At 53.8% G+C, this 23,579-nt stretch overlaps 2 protein-coding genes across 3 annotated transcripts in view; both read right to left on the bottom strand.

The window, feature by feature from the left end:
- LEMD1 (LEM domain containing 1) overlaps positions 1 to 23,579 on the bottom strand; it is a 113,431-nt gene that overhangs the window by 46,058 nt on the left and 43,794 nt on the right. The window lies entirely within an intron of this gene.
- On the bottom strand, positions 2,435 to 17,455 carry BLACAT1 (BLACAT1 overlapping LEMD1 locus). Of its 2 annotated transcripts, none has more exons than XM_050764921.1 (2): positions 17,373 to 17,455; positions 2,435 to 8,610 (listed from the first exon to the last, which is right to left on the bottom strand). In XM_050764921.1, exon 2 carries the CDS (start codon positions 8,572 to 8,574, stop codon positions 8,473 to 8,475), a length of 102 nt encoding a protein of 33 aa, XP_050620878.1. In that variant the 5' UTR covers positions 8,575 to 8,610; positions 17,373 to 17,455; the 3' UTR covers positions 2,435 to 8,472. The 2 variants fall into 2 exon arrangements, with proteins under 2 accessions (XP_050620878.1, XP_050620873.1); XM_050764916.1 differs by lacking the exon at positions 17,373 to 17,455 and adding an exon at positions 12,567 to 14,440.

Genomic DNA, 23,579 nt, shown 5'->3' with positions numbered 1-23,579 from the left:
AGAGGAAGCACTCATGAAATTTCAGATGTCAGACTTTGGAGAGGAGAGGAATTTGGGAACAATATGTCTCACCTGTGACAGAAGAGGCTTCCTATCATACCTGCCGGCAGAGTCATTACTAACTGTGTCCGTGCATACATACAGCCATGGGCAGAAGTCTGTAGATGCCAGCAAAGAAGAGAGAAGGGTCCCTGGGAAATTCCACCTCGGCCAGGCACAGTGGCTCTTGCCTGTTATTCGAGCACTTTGGAAAGCCAAGGAAGGAGGAGAGCTTCAACTTAGAAGTTCGAGACCAGCCTGGGCAACATAGTGAGACCCTGCCTCTACCAAAAACTACAAATAACTAGCTGGGCATAGTGGTGCGTGCTTGTAGTCCCAGCTGCTCAGGAAGCTGAGGTGAGAAGATCGCTTGAGCCTGGGAGGTTGAGGCTGCAGTGAGCCATGATTGTGCCACTGCACTCCAGCCTGGGCAACAGAGCAAGACCCTGCCTCAAAAAATAAAAAAATTCCACCTCTTCTGTGATGCCTTCTCTGATTCTTCCCTACTCTACAGTTGTGTTCTCTCAGGCCTCTGAAGCCCTGGAGCACTTTGCTTGTACTTTAACTGAGACATTTTTGAGACTTGCCACATTGTTTTCTAAATTATTATTAAATTGGCTGGGCGTGGTGACTCACACCTGTAATCTCAGCACTTTGGGAGGCACTTTGAGATCACAAGGTCAGGTGTTCAAGACCAGCCTGACCAACATGGTAAAACCCCGTCTCTACTAAAAATACAAAAATTAGCCAGGCATGGTGGCACACACCTGTAATCCCAGCCACTCAGGGGGCTGAGGCAGGAGAATGACTTGAACCCAATAGGCAGAGGTTGCAGTGAGCCGAGGTCGCACCACTGCACTCCAGCCTGGGCAACAGAGCGAGACTCTGTCTCGGGGGGGAAAAAAAAAGAAATTGTGAGTTTCTCCAGGGTTGGAGCAATGTCTGACTTTCCTACATTTCTCCTTCAGCCCCTCCCGCAGAGCTTTGCATAGAGCCAGGACTCAATATTGATAGAATAGATTCAGTCAACAGCAGTGCACAGCATACATTTCCCCACGCAAGAGGGTGAAGGCTGGGGTGCAGACAGCAGAGGGGCTGTGGCAGGTATCTCGGCGAATTCCTGAAGATGGAAAGGCTTGGGGTCATATCTGCCCCAGACCGCTTAACAAACACTTAGTGAGCGCTTTGTGCTATGCGTAATGGCGGCTGAGCCTGCAGAAGAGGCAGCCAGCCCTCTCAGGAGCAGTCATTCCACAGCTCTAAACAACAGCTGCGTATGTGATACTTGAATCTTGTCCTGCCCCAAATCACTTCTTGCCTTACAGGAGACTGGCTTTGGGGTTAGACTTGATGGCCTGATCTCTCTGCCCTCTCTCAGGGCTTCCTGCTTCAGAGATCGTTGGAATATCTGTTCCCCCAATCCAAGTGGAGTTATGACACAATAATTCTTTTTCAAACAGCTTTATGGATATATAATCACATACATGATATAATTCTTGTTCTTAATGTTATGCCATCTTACAGCATCTTTCTCTCTTTTATAAGTCTGAAAATTCTGTTAACACAGTCTTCAGTTCTGAGAAGCCCAACTAAGGATTCTTTCCCTCCCTCCCTCCCTCCCTCCCTCCCTTCTTTCCTCCTTCCTTCCTTCCTTCCTTTCCTTTCTCTTTCTCTCTTTCTTTTTTTCTTTCTTTCTCTTTCTGTCTTTTTTTTTTTCTTTTCTTTTGAGACAGGGTCTTGCTCTGTTGCCCAGGCTGGAATGCTGGCATGATCTCTTCCCAGGCTCAAGGGATCCTCCCACCTCAGCCTCCCAAGTAGCTGGGACTACAGGTGAATGCTACCATGCCTGGCTAATTTTATATATATATATATATATATATATATATATATTAGTGGAGACAAAGTCTGGCTATGTTGCCCAGGCTGGTCTTAACTCCTGAGCTCAAGTGATCCTCCTACCTCGGCTTCACAGGCATAAGCCACTGCGCCTGGCCCTTTCTCTTTCTTAAAAGAACCTTAAGACTATGTGATCACATTGTAGTCCTAAACCACCTTCCCTGTTCCCCACACCCACCCACTCTAGCTGGCTTTATCCCACTATTATTTCTGAGATGGTAAGAGGCACGAGGCCTGGCTTCCTTCAGTTAGAGATAGCACAAGTGAGGCTCACGGAGTTCCAGGGGACCTGGGGTGTCTCCCAAAGCCTCCTTCTTGGCCCCAACACCTCACTTTATGTCCATACTCCTGACTCTTCCCCCAAGTCTCCATTATCCCTCCTCTCAGCAGATTTGATGGAAACAAATGTTTAGCTTCTGCTGCTGCAGTGTATTACAGTGTGAAATAAACATGGATGCCCCTTCTACCCTGACAACATAATACATTTACTGCAAAGGGATATAATAAAGTCTGTTTATTACAGCAATTAACAGAGCAGCGTTTGCCGGCATGCTTTTCAGTGGCAACCAGAAAAGTGCTTACTCCAGGTGCATAGATTCGGGAAACCATGCAACTTGAGCCAAAATGAAACCAATTAGAGGCTTAGTAAATGGGTCCCAGCCACCCCAGGAAACTTAACCATCCACGAGTCAGTTCAGCCAAGATAGAACCTCAGTGCGGGAGTTCAGCATGATATAGATTCCCAGTTTACAGAATTAATCCAGACCTGTCGCCAGGGTTGTGGTCTTGAGGATGTGAAATGTATCCGCCCAACACAGCCACCCAGGTGCTGGGTTCAAATCTTGATAAACTACATAGGGGTATATAGATGGGGAATGTTAGCACCATTGCCTCTCAGGGGTCTCCTGCCACTGCCATGGAGGTGGGGACATAAGGAGAGGACTAGAAGCTGGGCCAGAGGGAACAAACAGAGAAGGAAGAGAAATCCTTTCATTAGACCCTGTCTTCAAGAGCCTGGATTGAAATGTGGCCGTCTTGAGTAGGTGTGGAGAGGAACCTACTTTTCAGCCTGGAGAATGTATGCTATTTTGCTTTAGGCAGAAAGACTGGACAAAGACATGAAGCCGTTTGTTCCAGTGTTTTGGTGGAGGGACAGAAGAAAGGGAAGTACTAGTTGCAATTCCCCAGTGAATCTGATTGCTAATTAACCAAATTTAATTCTCTATCCCCTTTTAGGAGGGCAGGGGTTGGCTTATACGACCAACAGGACATTCTTCAGAATGAAGTTTGATTTTCCCAAGAAGGGAAGTGTCCGCAGTGTCATACGTGTGTAGGAAAAATCCATCCTGATTGGCAGCTCTTTTTTCTCTGGAGCAGTCTCTCAGGGAGACCATGGGGAGTTTTGATCTAGAAAACATAAACCTGGGTGCCTAAGCCAGGTAGAAAACCAAAGGCTCAAAAGGGCAGAGACAAACCCCTGTTAAACAGTTCCCTCTGGCTGAGGGGTGACCTAAGGGGCTCCCCTTTTCTCCATCACTCTTTCCCATCCTCAGGCCTCTGGGAGAAGATGCTGTATTGAAGGATGAGGGCAGAAGCCAGCCTGGCCTCTCTGGAACAGAGAAAGTTAGAGCTTTGAGCATCATGAACAACGGGATAAAAATAGCAGTGTTGCCATGGCAACAGAGGCAGGGAGAGTCCTGAGGATCTGTCTGGGTCCTGCCATCTCCCCCTCCTGCCTTCCTCCCGCCCCTCGGATGGAACACGGGAATAAGCTGAAGGAGGAGAGACGGCTGCCCCAGAAGGGAAAGAGACAGACCGGCAGCCCACGAGGAAAACCCTTGAACTCCAGACTTGAGGGGTTTCTGCCAGCTCCTGAGCTGCCCAGGTCTAGGAGCTCTTGGCTTTTGCAGTTTCTTCCTCAGTATGATGACTTCCTCCAGGGATGCCCTGGGCAGCTACCACTCACCCTCCTGGTGGATGGTCCTGACCTCCTGGGCTCCTCTGTGAAGAGTCAAGGTTCCTATTTCTTCTTCATGATCCTATAGTTCCTATCCCGTGGAAATTCAGAGAAGGGAACCCAGGCGGACTGGCCACAACAACCCCGACACAGTGTGCACTGACCACTCCAGGGATGGCCTGGGGGTCCAGAGGATTCACCCTGACGAGCCAGACACCCTTGTCAGCAATATGGACTTGAGGGGCTGTGTTTGTGTTGGGAGCAGGGTGATGATGGTGACGGCTCTCTCTTGCTCTTGCTTTTGGGTCAGAGAGATAGAACGTTCATTCCTTGGGAACAGATTCTGTTTCTTGGTTCTTGTGGTATTGTCAGCTTGATCGCCTGCTGGGCACAGCAGCCACCTTCAGGAGGAACACCAGACCTCCTGGACCAGTCTGCAAGGAGCCCACTGAACTCAGCAGCCCAGAGAGTTTCTTCTCTGGCAAAAGTCCACCTTTGCAATTGTGAACCAAGTATCTGTCTCCAAAAGTTCCAGCCACATCTGGGCACATCTGATAAGTGTGCCCTTTATCACGCGTGCCTTCCTGTGAGGTAGGGAGGAAATGGGACTCATTGCCACCTGTTATGGAGGAGGCTGGGAGAGAGGAGGCAATTTGCCAAGGTCAGGAGTCAGTCATGGCACAACACTGCGGGGCTGTGGCTCTCCATCCAGAAACGATCACCAGCACATTCCACCAGCACATCCCCAGCCACTGGGCAAAATGCACATTCAGTCTGTAGACAGGACAAACTCTAGCCTGAGGCTCTTCCCTTTGCAGAAGGCAAGGAATGAGGTGGGGTAGTTTGATCAGCATGGAGATGGGCACATGAGGAGCTGTGCAAAGGGAAGCCCATGGGTTACAAAACTGGAGCAGGGCGCCAGTCCTTGAGATCTCTTCTAGAATCACTTGAGCATCTATCTGCAGGTGGTTGTGGTGGTGGTGGTGATGGTGTGTGTATGTGACAGAGAGAAAGTGAGAGTGTACATAAGAGTGGGGCCTGTGATGGCCTAGACAGGACCTGGAGTCAGAGTCCAGGCCAACTGACTTACTTCCTTTGGGCCTGGCTGTAGGAGGGAAGAGAGGCAGAACTGCAGGGAGCCCTGGGCCCTGGCTAGAGGAAGATACTAGCAGAAGCTCTGGGTGACTTGCCTTTCCCTCTCGCTCCCCCTCTCACTTCTCAGAGCCACCGTACCACTTCCACCCACTCTCCCCACATGTCTGTTGTCTGCACAGAGTGCATCTGTGAGGGCAGAGGAAACCTGTGACCCTCTGGTTCCACAACCCTATGCCCCACTGAGGCTCAACCTCCCAGACTCACAGAGCCCTGGACTCCAAAGGAGACTTAAGAGGAAATTCATGTAATCCTCTATTTACAGTTGAGGAACCTGAGTCTCAGAAATAAGACATGACTAGTCTAAGGTCACATGGTCATTAGTTTCCAAGCAGGGCTAGAAGCCAGGAGACCTGGCTCCCAGCTCAGTGCTCCTTGCGTCCCACTCTAACACTTCATGTGTATTTCAGTTAGTTAATTATTGCTCTTTTTTTCTAAAAGTAACAATCTCCCTATATATTTCTATGAACCCATATGCTACATTCAAAAAGCCCTTCCCTGGGAGCAGAGAAGGAAATGACATTCTAATAAAAAGGTTTCAACCTGAGACAAGAAGCCCCTTGGGTCCTGGGGGCCAGGGTCCTAGGCAACACTCAAGTCACAGGGACCCCAAGCACCGTTCACACTTCTTGATCTTCCATTCAACAGCCTGAAGCCCAAGAGGGAAAATGGCCATGGGAAGTCCTCGCTTTACAGATGGGGAAAACTGATGCCCCCACCTGTCTGCAAGGAGGAATAAGTGCCACACAGCAAGAACAAGAGGCCCGATCTCCTCCACAGAATCATCAACCCATGTGCCCCTCCCTCACCCCAAGGGCTCAGGGCCCCCACCTCAAGGTGGAGTCTCTGGGACAGAACCATGGAGAGAGGATGGGAAGGCAGGGCAGCCAGGCCCACCCCAGAAGGAGCAGAAGCCTGGCCCGAAGTCAGAGGCCCAGGGTGCAGGGTCTGTGAATGCTGGAGCTGCTTTGGTCTTTCCCTATTCCCTGGGCTCATTCAAGGGCCTAGAGGAGGGCACAGGTTTTCAGACTGCTTCCGGAGATGCTAAAAGGAGCAAAGTCCCCATTTCCCTGAGAAGGAAACCGAGGGACAACAGAATGTGGGGTTGGGGTGTGCCTGGCTAGAAGCTGCTACCTCCTACTCAGACCATTCCAGCTGCAGTGCTGGCCCCCACCTCAGATCTGGGTGAAGAAGGGACTGCCAGCTTGGTGGCAGAGGACAACTGGACCTCCACCCAGAACATTTTGACCTTGGGACCCCACCCGTGTTCCCAAAGCCAGGGCTCAAGATATCTAGTATCCCTCTGGAGCCAAGGGAGTTCTCCCGGGGGAAGAGGTTCTCTGGATGGGCTCACCACCAACCCCCTGCAGCCGCAATCCCTGCCAAGGTCTGAGAGGCACACCTGGGGAAAGCTCTCCTCAGCCACCCACTCCCCAGGACGCACTTTCTCCGCTTTCCTGACCTTTCCTCCTGATGAGCCCGTGTGGTCAGGACATAACACCCAATACCTCTGAGTCTCCGGGGATACAGTTTCATCCTCTGCCACAGAAGTGACTTCTCTAGGACTGCAGCCTCGCAGGTGACCGCTAGGGACACACATGCCCTCCAGGCGGCTCTCCGGCCTCTGTATCAAGCTAACTTTTCTGCCCATCTCTTTTCCTCACCCAAGGCCTCTACTATCCAAGAGGACAAATAACCAGGGAGCTTGTCTCCTCTCCTTTGCGACCCCACTGGCCTTTATTGCTGAATCTTGTTGTTTCCTTGAGGGAAGGACTTCTGTTTACAATTCTTTGGATATAAAAGGAAATAACAGATTGTAGAAGGCGGGGGCTGGGAGGTAGGGGCAAAGGAAGGGGATGGAGGATGGGAGGAGGAGCTCAAGCTGTGCTCAAGCCTCATAAAGAGAACCTGGATCCCACCAAATCTGCCCAAAGCCCAGGAAAGGGCCCTGAGTGTGGGTATGAGCTGGGCAGGCAGAGGCTGCCAGCATAGAATGTGCCCTTGCTTCTCCCAGGTTCTGGGCGAACCAGCCGAGGAAGCCTTTTGCCCTCCCTGGTTGCCCAGAGAGGCCCACATTCTAAGGAAAGGGGAACCCAGACTCTCCTATCTTGAGGCCTTGACTTGTCTACCCAGGTCACCTGTTTACCTGTCAGAAGGGTTATTCTGTCCCTGGGGAGCTAGAGGGGATCTGACTTTGCTCCTTGGCTGAGCTGTTCCCCCCATGCGGGAGAACAGGCTTATAGAATCTGCCTGAAGCGTCTCTGCCGCTGGCATTCCTGTCTGCATGTCTTCTAGCCCTGGAGAACTCCAGGATCAAAGACAAAAGGCTAAGTTATACCAAAATGGGGGGAGAGAGGAAGGAAGGAAGAAGGAAAGAGGGAAGGAAATGTTTTTTTCTTTTGCTTCCTACCTCCTGGAAATGGGCTGGGGGTAAGGGCAGAGACTGAAGCTGGAAGGTTGATGGGCGTGGGAGATAAGGGAAAAAGTCAAGGAAAGTCCTAGAGGTCCCCCACCCCAAGAGTTTCCCCTGAAGGCACCACATACAAACGCGGTCCCCTCTATGGCTTCTGAGGAGAGAAGAAAAAGGCAGGGGAGACAGGAGAATCGAGCGAGGGCACGGCTCAGTGCAGGAAAGGGGCCCCTCGGTCTGGCCACCGCAAGACATTCCCTGAGGAGGGGAGTCAGGGCCTGGGGAACAGGCCTCCCCCGATCTGTGCCGCTGGCAAGGAGGCGCCGGCATCACCAACATGGGTGGGTCATGGCCAGGGCTGGAGGAAACACTGCTTTCCAGAGAGCAAGAACAGAGGGAACCGCGGGGCCGCCGGCCACCTCTGCCCTCCTCCTCACTGGGATGACCACCTCAGGCTTGGCCCCACCTGGCCCAGAAGGATGCTGGGAGGGGGCTGGAAAAGGACTCATGCCCCGGTTCCTGGAATCCCAGGAGAGTCTCACACTTCCACCCCAGAGGCCTTCTCCAGGGTCAGGGCTGCTGGAGGTTCTCTGCTAGAACAGCCAGTTTCCTATTTAGCAACAGCTCTCCTAGCCCAAGGAGGCACATCCCTCATGCGGTTACCCTGAGAAGAGTCCCCCGAAGCTCTCAGGGCAGGAAAGAAGTTTCGCCCCTCGGCCTCCCTGGGGCTTCTCAGTCTCTGGAAGGCATGCGGCAGGTCCTGGGGTTCCCCCTTGTGTGGCTGGGGCCTCTCTCCAAGGAGGTCTGAGAATTGGAAGCTAATGGGTGTGGTGGGCATGAGAAGGATGAGAGGCACACAGGAGGCTGATGCCCTCTGGTGAGAGTCAGGCTGAGAAGAGCACTGGCTAAATCAAGACTTAAGATACACACACGGCTTCCTGCTCCAAGCCCCAGACAGAAGCGGGCACCATCAGGCCGGGGACCTGCTGGGGGCTTGATGGAGGGGCCCTGGTTCTGCTCATACCGCCGTCTCCCGCTCTCTGTGAACTTCCTCCTTCTTCCTCTTCATTTTGCAGAAGCCATGGAGACCACAGAAGCAGGCGAAAGTGAACTGGGGCATGCCCTACACCAGGCTGGGAGAACACTCACCAGAGATCTGCAGGGAAAGGCAGGGGAGGGAGATGGGGCAGGAGAAAGGCAGGAAGAGAGAAGCAAGCTGGGGTTAATGCTCCCAGAACCCTCTGGGTCTGGCCCAGTCGTTGCCACTCCCTGAGGCGGCCTGCTAGGTCTCTCACACCGGCTGGGGGAGGAGTCAGGCCTCCAAACAACAGCTCTTTGAAACCTCAGTGTTTCCTGATCTGTGTGGAGCTGATGTCATTCCTCACATTGGAGACTGGGTGAGTCCAAGGGAGGAAAGAGAAAGCCCAGCTGCTGCCTCCTTTTTTCCCCTCCCACCCGCTCTGCCTCACCTCATCACCATACACCTGGTTGGGGAACAGGAAGCAAGCTGGCTTAAAATAGACTCTGGCTTGTGCCACCTTACACAGGTTCCAGCTGGGGGCTTTCACTCGCTTCTGCAGGTCGCACACGACAGGCCCTCCTCCATCCAAATGCAGACCCCTTCATCCAGTGTAGCTTTACTTTGACACCTGGGACCGAGTCAGATTCCTCCCTTGCTTAACAACCCCAAGTTGTCTGACACCCTAGGAAAGCCTATAGGGAGCGATTATGCCCTTCCTTTGACTGCTCAGAGCAATGCAAATCCCATCCTCCCCATGCAGAGAACAGACAGCAAAGAGGGTTCTTTTAGCCAACAGGCTCTTTTATTTAGCACCTATGCTGGGCAAAGGGGTTGAGAGGTAGATGTAAAAGGGTAAAGACATGGTTCTTCCCTGGCACATAAGTCTGAGGCAGAGGCTGAGGCTGGATCTGCCCCAGCTGGACATGTCGTCCCCCACCTCTGGCTAACCCAGCCCTCAGCAGGAGCCAGGGGCCGCTCTGGTATCTGTGGCAGTCTGGCTGGGGAAGAGAGGGAGCTTCGGGAGCTCAGCTTCAGTCTGCAAGAGTATCCCTTTCTACAAAAGCTCATTTAGGTTTCCCTAGCCTTAGCCACCTGCAGATTTTTCCAGTTCACCTCTCTGCCCTTCCTCTGCCCCTGGGCCTATGGAAAGGGAGCAGAAGTGCATTCAAGCCACTCAAGCCGAGAAGCTGAGAACAAAGGAAGGAAAGCGCCCTGCATGGAGGTCAGGCCCGGGCCTGGTCTGAATCACTCCTCTCTCCAGGAAGAACATGAGGACAAGCAGGTGAGTGAAGCCCAAGTGCTGCGGGGAAGGAGGGAGGCACAGGGCTATGCCGGAGGGGTTAGGAATAGAGAAGCATGAGGCGCCTCCCTTCTCCAGCCCCTCAAGCAATAGAGATTGCATAGGATGTCCTGGGCTACCCTAGCAAGGCACATGTGCAAAGTGGTTTCACTGCCTTTGAGGAATGCGGCATGGCCCAGGTGGTGGCTCTCTGGACAGTTCCACCGGTCTGGCCAACCTTGCCCTTTTGGAAAAACTTCCTTCGTGTTTCTCCAGACAAAGCTGAGGCCCACACCAAGCACAGTGCCCGGTGGAGCCAAGTCCTGTCAAGATTCTCCCCTGCCTCAGTCTCTCAGCATCCCAGTAATACAGCTATTAGCTGTAATTAATAGGTGCAATGCATTTCCACTGGCCAGCTGGATGGGCAGGAGGCCCAGCTTGAGTCAGCATGGATAGGTAGGCTGGTTATTTAATAACCCGATTTCCAGCATCATTTACACACCCACTCTGGCAGAGTATATATAGTTAGCAGAGAGCAACCTCCAGGATATATATAGAGCCGAGACACAACTACTATATTTCTAGATCTATCCACTGCAGCTATCTCTGGATCCCTCCTGTGACAAACCTAGAGAGAGACAGGGATCCAATCTGGGACTTAGGTGGCCTGGGTTCTATTCCTGGCTCTGATGCTAACATGCTATGTCATCCTAAGCAAGTGACTACATCTCTCTGGGCCTTCATTACCTCATTTCAGTGTGTACCAGGAGGTTAGGCAAGGTTTAACACTAAGACCCCAAACCTAAGGGGGTGGAATCCTAATTTGATCAGGAAGAAGGGAGGGTGGGCAGGTGGATTCCCTTGTAATCAGTTATTGTCATGTGTGCACTTCTCTTGCTGGGGGTGTAAGTCAAGGGTACGATCAACAAAGCATTCCCATGATTATTGAAAAATACATGGGGAGAAACTGACAGGCACAACAAGGCTGATCTGGGAAGGAACTCACAACTAAAACAAGCCAGGCATGTAGTAGCCCCACAAACAGGTCAAGGTGCAGCTTAGGGTCTCTGGCCTCAGGGTGCATCGATCCCCTTCCCTTTTCACCTCACTTCCTTTTCAATGACTGTTCTTTCGTAAAAACAGCAAAATATACCCCCTTAAGTGACCCGTTCCTCCCCTGGGTCCTTTGGGGAATTTAAGAAAATCCTGGCTTTTTGGCTCTGCTTGTCACTGTAGGGAAGGATAGGGTGTGAAGTCACAGGAACCAGAACCTACACATCAGAGGAAAGGAGAGCTAACGAAGCTGGCCAGGAGCTGGGCTAGGGGCTGCAGCCTGGCTCCCGAGAAGTGTTCGAGGGCTGGCTGCCTGCCTCAGTGGGATTCCTGGGTCCTTGCATCTAAGAGCAGAAAGTATAATAAACGGGGCCTGGTTATTCTGCTTAGGTCTTTGCTCTAAAGTGCTCTGGTTATCCTTCCTTTTCTCTAACAGGGTCTCTAAAAGGGTCCTCACTGTAAGGTGCACAACTCGAAGCCCGGGAGGCTGTCTGGGCTCTGTCTGTAGCAGGCAGATTGCTGGGCTGGCCCCTGAAGTGGGGGAACATGAGGCAGAGAATTCCAACCCACTTCAGTGGACCCCTGCCCGCTGTGAACCCCACTCCTCCCTCAGAGTCCCCAGCAGCAGGTACCTGGGGAGTCCCTCTGCCAGGCTGTGGTCTCTGCTCCTCTCTGCTCTGCCCGGGCAGGGGTCCTGTCAACTCTCTTCCCTGTCTTTACCCCTTCACCCTTGGCAGAGGGCTCCAGTACCAGCTAGAGGCTCCCTGAAGTCAGGTCCCTTTGCTGCATCTATTTGAGGGGGAGGAGTCTGGACTAGTGCCTGGGTCCATTCCCCACTCATCAGAGCTCATCATGGGAACTCCCCTCCCACCCTCCCGCTCCTTTTCCAGGCCCATAGTCCAGGAGGGACTAAGGAATGGAAAAACAGCCCCCAGAAGCCCAGAAGAGGACAGAGAGGCGGGGCGAACACTGGACAAACCTCCTGCTGTCACACAGTTGGCTGCATCTGACTGCAAGCTGTTGGCCCTGGCTTCTTCCCCATCCTCCTCTCTGGCTTTTTCCCAGCTCAGGTCCAAGATGGTTTACGGTCTGGGGGCATAGACGATGCCCTGCCCAGCCAGCTTTGTGGGAGCCAAGCAGAAGAGATGCCAATCCATCCTCCCCCACCACTAGGAGGTTCCTCGGCCTCCCTGCTGATCCCTTCCCTTGGCCTGACCCCCACATCTCTCTGTGCCAGATACTCTCCCAGGGTCCTCCAACCCTTGCACCTCTGGCAAAAATGGGGCAGTGAGTCAGAGACAGTATGAACATGTGGAAGAACCAAGAGAAAGAGGAGACTCAGAGCAGGCCAGAAAGTAAGATAAAAAGAAATCCAGGGCCCCAGGCTTGCAGACCACAAACTCCTAGGTGTCTCCAATTTTGGCAATGTCCTTCATCAAAGTGGGCGGCAGTGGGGGTGGAAGGCTAGGAAGCTATTTAAAAGTGTTGGGACATGCCAGGAATTCTCTGATAAACAAGAAGAGGGATATTGCGCCCCCCACGACCCATCCCTTCATCTCCCAAGGCAGAGAGCAGAGGCACTCTCAGCAAGGCAACTGCCACCCTCACTCCCCGCCACCCCCCACCCCAGGTAAAGGGCAAAAGAGATGTGACCCAGTAAGGAGGGTGTGCCCTCGGCGCCTCTAGAACAAAGCTGAGCCCTCCGCCCCCTCCCCGGCTCCCTTAGCACCGCGCCTCAGTAATTAAAATATGAATTCACCTTCCCTCCCTGAGCCATTCATCACTGCGAAGGGAAGCAGCTGCGGCTTAGGAGACCGGATTTGGGGGATTAGCTCGGGTGGTGGAGCAGACACACCAGGAGAAAGAATTAAAAAGGAAGGGGGTGAATTGGGTTTTCTCTCCCCACCTCCTCCCTCTCCCTCTCCCTCTGGCCGCCACGGAGCCTCCTATCCCACCCCTTCCCCCAAAGCCTAGCCTCTGCAGGTTTCTGGGAACTGTAGTCTACAAGACCGTGTTGATAAACAGGCAGGCCAGGGGTGGGTAGTGGCACAAACTACAGATCCCAGGACTTCTTCCTGGAGTTGGCAGCAGCAAAACTGGGCACAGGCCTCCAGTCTGGGAGAAACCCGCATTCTCCTTGGAGGTTAACTCCTTCTTGGCCTGCTTGAGCCTGAGCTCCAGCCTCTGGTTCACCAAGCTCTCTGGAATCACAGGCCAAGGCCTCTGCCTCCAATGGCCTTCAGAGGCCACAGACCCTAGCTTGCCGGGCCAGCCCCCCTTGTATCTTGCTTGCCCACCTATGGAGAAAGCTCCCTCCACTTTTCCAGACTGCAAGGGCAGCCAGGCATTCTCAGTGGTTCTGAGATTCTCGGGAGCTGGAGAGGTCAGAACAGCAATAGTCCTGAAATGTCTTTGTGGCCTGCACCCAGGGTTTTCCAGCCTGGCTGGGCAGAGGCTGGCCCACCCTAAGAGTGGGCAACATGACAGACAGCAGCAGCTGGGAACCGGTGGACCAGACTGTCAGCGCCAGAACGAACCCCAAAGGTCTGACTTTAGTGTCAAACTTTTGAAAGCTGGGGACAGAGACTTTTTTCCCCCCAATAGTCTTTATATTTAGGAAGGAGTAAGGCTTAGCAGTCAAACTCTATTTCCACTAAAAATGGAACAAATACAATAAGAGAGAGTCATCTGAATTCAGTGTTATTAAACACGGGCCCACTCTCGCAAGGGAGGCCTTATGCTGGGTATATCTGAGGACTGTAAAAAAGACTTAGATTGCTGGGAATAAAGTTTCAGCCATCTGCAGGTAGGGGACAGGACATACGCAGCCCTCTGATCTGTGAATCCTCCACAGAGAAGGGGCATGAGGGCAACTTGCTTATTCAATGCAGTTGAACAATTATGTGAAATATACAATTGCATATCTTCTCCGGGCCTGTCCCATGGGCAGTAGCCACAGAAGACAAAGAATAGAATGGAGATCCACCTTTGTAACCCCAGAAGCAATCCAGGCCCAGCCCCAGCAAAGCAAGGACTGTCTTGGGTGAGTTGCTGAGCTGTGAGCTTGCTCTATGTCTCTGCTGGTGGCAACTTACCTCTTTTCTCCCAGTTCACACTTCATTCAACAAACATTTACTCAGCCATCCCTACAAAGTGCCTTGCCTTGCTAGAGCTTCACAGAGGTTTAATCTCTGGAATGGCTCATCTGTACCCTTCCTCCCAAGCCCAGCCCAGTGCTGGGGCTACCCCAGCAAACTGAACAACAGGATTCCTGGGAGGGACCCAGTTGCAGGGGGCAGGAAGCGAGCATGGCTCTAACCTGGCTTTCCAGTTAGGAGATCAGGAGTTAAGGGAAAGCAAATCAGGTGCCTGGACAGCCTCAGAGCAGGGTAGGGAATAGGATAGGCTCACTGTGGGCCCAGGGCAGCTGGACAATGAGGGAGGTGGAGGAAGGTGCCAGCCATCTCTGAACTCTGGGTGAGAGAACCCAGAGGGCAAGTAAGAAACCCTGGCCAATTCTCATGCCTTGTTCCTTTCACCATCTAAGCTGGGGCAGGAGGGGAAGTAGCCTGGATCAGCCCCAGCAAAAACCCAGCTGGCTTGGGATTTCTCTTTGCTTCTCCTATTGTTCTGATCCCCGCCCCCCCCCCCCCCCGCCCCGCAACCTCCTGTGGGAAAAGGAAAACCAGTGATGGACAAAGGGTGATTGGAGTTGGGCCATGGGGCCAATTTGTGGACGTGCATCCAATAGAGACCTCCAATAGAGACCTCGTGAGAACAACCTCCCGTGTGGGTACAGCACTCCCTGGTTTTCAGAGTACTTTCCCATGCACTGGTGTTGGCTCTCCCAATATACAGCATGATGTGCTAAGAGCATGGGTTTTGGCACCAGACCATGTGGGTTCAAGTCCCAGTTCTGCTCCTTCCTATCCATATGAACTTGGGCCAATTTCTTAGCTCCCTGTGCCTCAGACTTCCTATAAGTAAAATAGGCTAATAGTAGACAGGACTGTCTGGAGGATGAAATGGGTTAGTGCAGATAAAGTGGTTAGAATCATGGGGTACATAGTAGGTACCCAGTAAATGTTGGTTGGTAAAATTAAGGGCTCTGAGATATTATAAGAAACTTGCCTTCTGATTGTCAATACCAAATCTAGCGCTTTCTATAATTCTTCAGTGGTCTGTCTTAGGCAGACTGGGGACTGGAACAGGGGGTAGAAGGCGGGACACAAGGATGCTTCCTCTTCTACCACAGCCACCTGTTGGAATCTTCCAGGATGGTAGGGATAAAGTCAGGCCGATTTAAAAGGGGGCAGGGGAAGGAATGTGGGAGTGGAGACAGGCATAGGGAGGAGCCAGGCAAGCAGAGTGACAAGCAGGACAGGGGCAGGGAGGGCTGGTGCCCTTCACACACTGCAGGAGGGGGCAGCTCCTGGAGACAGTAGCACACCAGGAACAAGGGGCCCTGGAATCCAGCCTGCCGCCCAGAGGGGAGCGCCTGCCTTCCTAGTTTCACTCTGCAGAAACCTCCTCTTCCCTCGTGGCCAGCATGGAGTGTTCCCATTTCAGCCTCAGAAAGGGCCCAGAGGTCTCCTTACACAGAAAAAAGGCTGCGGATTCCAAGCTGACCTCGGAGAAAGGCGTGAAGGAGTGAGGCACTAGCACAGGCCCAAGTCTTCATGGCCTGAGGCCCTTGATTCCAGCCCCCAAATCTCTGGCCATGAGCCAGGCCTCAGTAACTTGGCAAGGGGGAAGGAACCGACTCAGAAAGCTCAGCACACCCTGAAGGTCTCCTTCCTTCCTCAGAGGGAATCTCCCTCTGGAATCACTGGCCCAGTCTCTTCATTCCAGAGTGAGTAAACAGGGCCAGAAGGGAAGTGACTGGGCCAAGGTCACACCCGATCCCAGGTTACCAGATCCCGTGATGCCCCACCCCCAAGCAGAGCCTCCTTCTGGTGCCCCTTGGTGGCTGGCTCCGAACCTGGTCCCGTGGGAGGTGCAGTTGCTGCAGGAGAAGGAGCTCGCCCCTCACTGTAGCCCATGGCTTTTAGCCCTACATGAGTTTGGGACAGCAATCACATAGGAATGAAAAGCCATAGGCCACAGCAGAGTGGAGGGGTCCAGCGGCAGGAATCTCACAGGGAGGTGAGAGGCTGAGGCACCTGAGAAGCCCTCACTCCCCTTCTCAGCACCCCCCACACCAGACCCACCCACACTGCCTCCCTCCCGGACAAGGCCCCCCAGGTTAAATTCTCTCACCATCCTCTACCACCTGCACTAAAGCCATCCCAGTAATGAGTTTCCAGTTCTTGCCCTACAAAGGACTCACACAATGGTCCTCACTCCAGGGTATGAGGAGGGGTGGCTTCCTGGCCATAAAGGACCTCCTCAAATTCCCTTAATTAGCTTCCAGCCCCCTGCCCAGGGTCCTTAACTACCCCTCCCCTAGAGAATAAGGCCGGATCTTTTCAAGGCTTTGCTGCTGCCAGTACCCAGGACAGGGGGGCCCCCAAGTTAGCCTCCCCCCTTGCAAAGCTTAACTCTTTCTAGTCCAACCACTGGAAGCACAGTGGGCAAAGGAGGGTCTGGGTAAAGGAGGGCAGTGATGAGGACCTGCCCTTTGTTTAGAGGGGTAAATAGGTTTCTTGAGTGCCCCCAGGGGTGGCGGCTGGGCCACCCTACCCAGACCAGTCTGGGTGGTTACCGACAACACCCATTCTTGCATAGTTCAGAGGACAGTGAGATCTCCATCTCCAGACCCGGTTGGAGGCAGAAAGAGGGCTGCAGCTGAAACCTCCCCAGGCTGAGGGCAGCTCACTCTGGAGCCATCCCTGACAAGGCTGTGGGAGAGCTGCGCAGTGCCCTGCCGCTCTCATTGGCAGGACATGGGGGTTAGCACAGACATCTCCAGGAATGGACTGAAGAGCTGAGTTGAGGGGAACCAAGGTCTCAGGGTCCTGGAAAAGATGTGTTCTAATCACAAGTACCATTTTCCCAGCCCCTCCCCTGTGACGGGTCAGCTGTAGGCATCAGCTTCAGAGAAGTGGGCCTCTAGGGCTCCTGCTAGCCCAGGCTCAGGAAAGCCCCAGGGGCCTCAGACCTCTCCCAGGGGTCCCCAAGAAGATGGTAAGAGGCCTCAGGCCCAGATCAGGCCCTACCTCTGCCAGGCAGTAGCTGCCACTCCCACCCCAACTGTACCCTCAGCCCCAGGGCCACACTTGCTGGCTCTCTGCACGACCCTGGTTGAAGCAACCTTTCACTGGACAGGAATCCTGCATTCCCCAACAACAGCACAGCACAGCACGGCACAGCACGCCCCTCCACACACTCCAGCCATGCCCAACCTTAAGGGCCAAACAACTAGGCATCCTGCAGCCTCCCACCTGAACTTTGGGTCATCCACCCCAGCCCCAACCCCCTCTGGTTCTCCTTTCCATCCTTTCTCATGGGCCCCCAGAACCCCAGACCCAGGCCCTGCATAAAGCCATGGACTCCAGGCAGAATGCCCTCAGCTCCCTCCCAGGGGATGCTGGGCCAGGGGCTGGGGGTCCCAGGGGCTGCTCACCTGGCGGACTCAACAAGGCCCCCTTTCCCTCGCAGTCCGCCTCACAATTCCCCGCAGAGCCACTTCCTGCCTTCCAGGCAGCCACTCACTCCTCCACTCACCCCCGAGAAGCTCCACGCCCCAGCGAGGGCAGGCCTCCTCCCTCCCCCTGCCCGCCCACCACCGGCCTGGGCTGAGCTGTACCCAACTCAACTTGACTCACTTGTGACCCGCCCCTCCCCCAGCCCTGAGGACGGTGGGGGTGGGGGCGGGCTGGGCAGGCGGGGCGGTCAGGTATTCCTTCAACCCTGACTTGGGCCTGAGTAACAAAGGTCTCATTGAGCCTCTGGCTGTCTGGTCGATGAAGCACAAACCTCTTGTATCTCTGGCTTTTGATCTCACTCCCTCTGAACCAGCCATGTATTACTCACGTCCCCCTGCCGGGCCATTGGTGCGGAGGGGCTGTTTGGTCCCTCCCTCCCTCCCCATCTCCTTTCTCTCCTTCCTTCCCCTGCCGCTCCCCTCCGGCCTTTTTATAGTTTAATTTTTGGCAGGAGACCTGAGATGGCTCCCTGCAGGCCCCCTCTCCTGCCTGGCCCCCTCCCCTTCTCCGCAGCCCTGGTTCCTCTTCTCACCCATACCCCTATTCTGCTCCTACCACTCCCCTGCCCTGGGGGGACAAGGTCAGCACTTGTCTGTCCTTCCATTTCCTTTCTCAGACCTGCCCGAGCCTGGCCCCCTCCACCCACCCTCACCCAGTCCTTCGCTCGGATTCCTAGCGATAGCCTGCCAATCCCAGCTGCCTATCCCTGGGCACATGAAGGGCTCAGCCCCTGGCCTGCCTACCAATCCCAGACCACCTGACAAGCTCCAAGTAAGCTCTGGAAGCGGGGCATCTCTCTCTAAGGTGTCTGGGCCAGAGGGACTGGGCTGGGGATGAAGGTGGGGACAGCCATCATGTCTCAGGCCGGACTGAACCTCACTTGGAATATGGAGGAAGAAGAAGCAGGTCAAGCCTCACCTCCTTTCGCGAGGAAACCCTCCTTCCTCCAATCCAAGAACCTGGGCAGTGAAAGGCCGCTGCTGGGCAAGAACCCCAAGGACTTCCCCTCCTCAAGCTGGGGCCATGCCCACGATTCCTGTCTCCTCTGTGCCCACCACAACCTTTCTGCAGCTTGCTGGTGGTGAGAACTGGGGCCCAGCAGCCCAAGGGGCCCAAGGGACATCCCCTGTATATAAGGGCCACCTTACAGGGCCACTGGAACATTTTCTCTTTTGCTTCCCCTGGCTCTATCCCCCAGGATCCCTTTCTTCCTTGGCCACTCCAGGGAGAGAGGCAGTCACCTTTGAGGTCTGAGTTCTCCCCAGAAATGCCAACAGATGCTAAGAATTCCCATGGTGGCCAACTCTAGAGCCCTGCCCATCCCCCACACCTACCACCTGTGGCCTCCTCTCCACTTCAGGAGTTTCCACCCCTCCCTGGCCCTCAGGTACTCCCATTCAGCTGGATTTGGGAAACTTCTGCCCCAACAGAGGCCCCATTCTTCCTGCCGCAGGCTCCCATTGTCCCTCATGACTCCACACATTCTTGGGCCTCTAATGAGAAGTGGAGACAGCCACCCGCCCTGCCGGCCTGCCCTTGCTGTCAGCACAGCCTGGGCCCTGCTGCCTGTGGCAGGAGTTGGGGGGAGTGGGCAGGGGGGTAACCAGGAGGGAATAAAAAGAGGTGGGAGACAAAACAGGAGCGAGGGGGAGATGGAACTGAGAGACACAGAGATAGACACTGAGATAAATTGTGAAGAAGAGGACAGAGGTGATAGTAGATGGAAATGTAGAAGAAACTCAACAGGAGCAAAAAGGAGAGAAGGGGAAAAGAAACTTTTTTTTTTTTAGTGAAAACTGTGTCATGCATCTAGGTCCCCCTTAATGATCATCTTTCAGTAACACAAATATTTATTATTATTGCCATTTGGTAGATGAGAAAACTGAGGTTGATGGAGGCTACAACTTGCCTGGATGGATATTTTTTGCTCTTAGAGGAGAGGGGAGGAGAAGCCTGAGAGAAAGAGAAAGGAGAGAGCCAGAAAAGAAGAATGCTGACAAAGAGAAAGTGGAGGCAGAGGTGGAATGCAGGCAGAACCGGAGGCAGCAGGGAGAGATGAGGGGGCCTGGGGGAAGAGGTGGAGGGAGGGCTGGGAAGAAGACCTCAGGTGTCCCTGGCCTGATTGGCTGGTGGGTGTGCCCTCCCCTCCTCTCTAGGAGTCCCTTAATCTTAGCACAAGCTGCAGAAGCCAGGTCCAGCATGAAAACTAAAGCCTGTTTCACTAGGGAGCAGGGTGCAGCAACTCCTTTTAGGGAGCCCCCAGTCCCACCATTTCCTTCAAGGGCACACAGTCACCCTGGACCTCAGCCCACATCAGGGCACTGGTTGGAGATGGCTCTGGTTGAGGCTAAGCCAGGAGGAGAACTCCTTTGCAAGAAGAGTGAACCATTACCCCTCCACAGCAGAGAAAGACACAGAGGGAAGGGCCAGGGGAGCAAACTGGGATCAGTCCAAGAAAGGAAAGAAGTAGGACTGTTCCAACAGGAGCCAGTGGGCTTCCTGTCACTGGAGATCATCAAACACAGGGAACACAGCCACTTCTCGGACCCACTGCCTGGCACACAGTAGCTGCTTAATAAATGGTAAGCTAATGTAGAAGGGATCCTTGCACCTGGAAGTAAGTTAGACAGATAAAACCTAAGGTCCCAACAACTCCAAAATTTCATGAGTCTACATTGGAGCTGACTCGTCCTCTCAGAGCCTTTCATAGACTTACGTACCCTTTGCAGGGACTTAGAGCTCAGCAGACCTGCCTTTGCCCATGGTGGAAGGGAACCAGGGTATTAAGCCACTTGCCTTTACCACCCCACATATACTCCAACCCAAAAAGACTAAATCAGAAGCATTTCAGATTATTCGATAGATGTTGGCTGAATGGTATAGATACACATTCAATGAATGAATGAATGAATGGCTGATGAAGCTTGGAAACAAGAGCAAGAGATCTAAGCTCTCCTGTATTTCAAGCCTGGTGTGTGCCTGGAGCTCCTTCATGCCTGTCCCCTCAGGGAAGAGAGTCCCTGGGCTGGAACAGGTTGTGGGGTGTGAGTGGGGAGAAAGCCTGGAAATCTAATTCCACTCACATGGGGGTGGGAAGGCACTGCTGAAACTTCAAAGAGACTCAGGGGATGTGATTCTGCTATCTGCCCCAAACAAGCCTGCAGATTTGGAGTTGTGGTTCAGACAGATCTGTGCATTCAGTCCCTGGCCCAGAACCAACACAAGAGAAGGCTAGTTTCATGAAGATGGACCCAGCAGGCTGCCACATACATTGTCCTCCAGACCTGCACTAGACCAGCAGTGTGCTTGCTACGGAGAACAAGATGACCTCCTTATTTTTAGGCCACTAGGTAGCCTTTCCCCATGACTCCGGTCCCCTCTGCTCCCAGGTTCCATCTCTACTCCAAACCATGGACAGACAGCTCAGGTTCCCTCTCATTTAACAGCTTGGGAGCCCCCAACTCCCTGAGGTAAAGTGGGGTGGGCACTGCTCTACTGAGCAGGAAAGCACAATTTTTTCCCCCAAGGGCTTTCTCTAGTTGTTCCAGGAGCCTCAGTTCTGAGCCTTCCCAGGCAAACAGAGGGAGGTCCTAGCCTGGCAGCCCTGGGCTCTTAGGGAAGGGAGAGACGGGAGACCTGGCAGTAGTCCCAGGCAATGAAGATAGCAAGAGACCCAGGGGCAGGAGAGCAAACACAGGCAGAAGCTGGGGGAGTCTCTGCAGCCTGGGTACCCCCAGCCTCTGCATCTGATCTCCACTAAGCTCCAAGGTTGGGCTGTGGGAGGGAGGACACAGGGAGGTTCTTGTGTTATAAGAATCTAGCCTCCCCAAGTCCAGGACCCAGGCCACGGTTTTGCCTCTCAGCCAGTAAAGCTGTTAAAAGAAAAATATAAGAATGGGTCACTGGCAAACTCACATGCATTTCAACCTAAGCAATTTATGAATATCGAAATGTCTCAGTCTCTGCCCAAGCACTATTCCTGCCCCCACCCGTTTTCTTCCATGCCCCTCCTCAACCCCCATGGGGTGATGGTGCCCCAGCCTAAAGAACTATGGAGCTGGGCTCTCCCAAGCCCCTGTGGAGTACCTCTTGGAGGAGGAGGCAGACGGAAGAAGGGTGGGGAGAATGGCTTCAGGGACAGCCACTCATGTATCAAACATGCACTGAGCACACACAGTGGGATGGGCAGTGTGCTAGGCACCGGGAGACAGTACTCACTGAGGCCTGGCAGGCAGTCCAGTGGGAAGACAGGCCCACCTGCATATGACTGCAATTCAGAGCAGTCATGTCAGCAGGACTGTGGTTTCCCCCGCCACCCAGTCTTCTTGTCACCTCTTCCAGGGTTACACTGAACTGGATCCTCCCTAGTTGAGGGTTTCTCCTTCCTCTTCATGCCTTTAGGACAGTAGTCCCCAGCTCTGAGACTCCTGGATGTTCTCTTTGTGTGTGGGGGTGTGCGTGGGGTGGGGGTGGGGTGGGGGTGGTATATGGGCAATGGGAGGGGCCCTGAGTCTCACAGAGTGCCCAATGCCACTTGGAGGAAGTGTTACTTGGTGTGTGTGTTTGTGTGTGTGTGAGAGATCCTCCTTTGCTGCCTCTGTGGCAGCCCCAGTGGGCCAATGGAAAGCTGGAATTGAGTGACTGAGAGAAGTTGTTTGCAGCCCCAGGCCTCCTGGAGGGCATAAGCCACCAAAATTACCTCTGAAGGGGGTTTCTTACAGGACAATCCATTTCCCCTCAATTCAGAGCTCTTTGAACAGGGGTTCCCATCCCAGCCTCAAAAGAGCTGACTTTCCTCCAAAGTTAGCCCTTTTTAAGGCTCAAGTTGAGAAAAGTTGTTCACTGGCAGATGAAGGTATGTAAAAAAAAAAAAAAAAAATCATCAAGAAAGATTAAATCAGACCAAAAGAAGAATTTGTTAATGAGGGTTAAGGAAAGGAAGGCAGTATACAAGTACTTCCAAACAGAGGCTGTGGAATGCTGGTCGGAAGAGAGGGCTCTCCCTTGGGCCCCCAGACGCCCTCTCCTGACCAGCTCAGTACTGGCAGGGCTGGCCAGCTCTTGTTCCCCGGGGGCACCCTGTTATGGACCCTTTCTCAGAAAAGGGGGCAGCTATCCTCATTTAGCTGCCTTCCTGGGCCCCCACCCGGCCAGAGCTCCTCCTCCAGGTAGGCTCCCAGCTCCAGCCCTTCTGAGGTATGCAAGGGCCCCAGGGATGGGGAGGTGGTGGGAGGCAGGCTTATGGCCAACAGGTCCCGCCAGACCTAGACCCCACAGACACAAAGGCTAGGAAGGGCTCTGATGTCTATGGGGAGTAGCTGGTGTCCCCTCTAAGCCTGGGACCGTGTTTGCCTCCACATACACTGGAGTTGGTGGTTTTGCCCACAGACATGGCTTCTCCCAGGCCCCAAACTGGGGTCTCCTGGGGCCCTCTGTTCCAAGGGTACCAGACAAACATATGCACAGGTGTCACAAAGCCCTGATCCCTATCCCCTTTACAGCCCCTTCCTCATACCACTCCATACCATGGGGTATAAAGGAAACAGTGGAGGCACTGCAAGTGGGTTTCACTCAGCGGGGACAGGAGGATTGGCTACCTCCGGAGCCAAGGCTCCCTCTCACACTCCCCCCAATCCCACCAGCGGCAAAATCCTTTAAAAGGAACAAAGGCAATGGGGGCGGGGAGGGGGCTTCCTCTTTGGTCGACCTAGGGCGGCGGTTGACGCAGCCTGCCGCCGGTCAGCTTTCAGGTGAGTGCCTGAACCCGCATCCCGCCCATGCCTCAAGGTCCCCTCTTCTCCCAGCCAAGCCCGGGGCAGGGAGGCAAGTCCCCCTCAGCCGCTCTCGGGTCCCCAACCCGGCCAAGGGGTCGCCTACTCGCAGCACTTTCTGCCTATTTGTTTTCGCTCAGTACTCACAGTTTAGATGCTAAGCCGGCTCCTCTCGCACTCACTTCCTTTGTCTCTCTCTCTCTCTTTCTCTTTCTCTCTCCCCCTCACCAATCTCTCTCTTCCCTCCTTGTCCGATTCTCTGCTGTAGCTTCCAGTGGAGAAAAATAATTATTCTTCTCAATGGGTTCACACAGGGCGCACGCACACACGCGCGCGCACACACACCCCGCCGAG

The sequence above is a fragment of the Macaca thibetana genome, chromosome 1 (genome assembly GCF_024542745.1).
Source record: "Macaca thibetana thibetana isolate TM-01 chromosome 1, ASM2454274v1, whole genome shotgun sequence".
Lineage (NCBI taxonomy): Eukaryota > Metazoa > Chordata > Mammalia > Primates > Cercopithecidae > Macaca > Macaca thibetana.
Note: the sequence above shows the minus strand (reverse complement) of the source record. Positions and strands in the feature narration are given on the sequence as shown.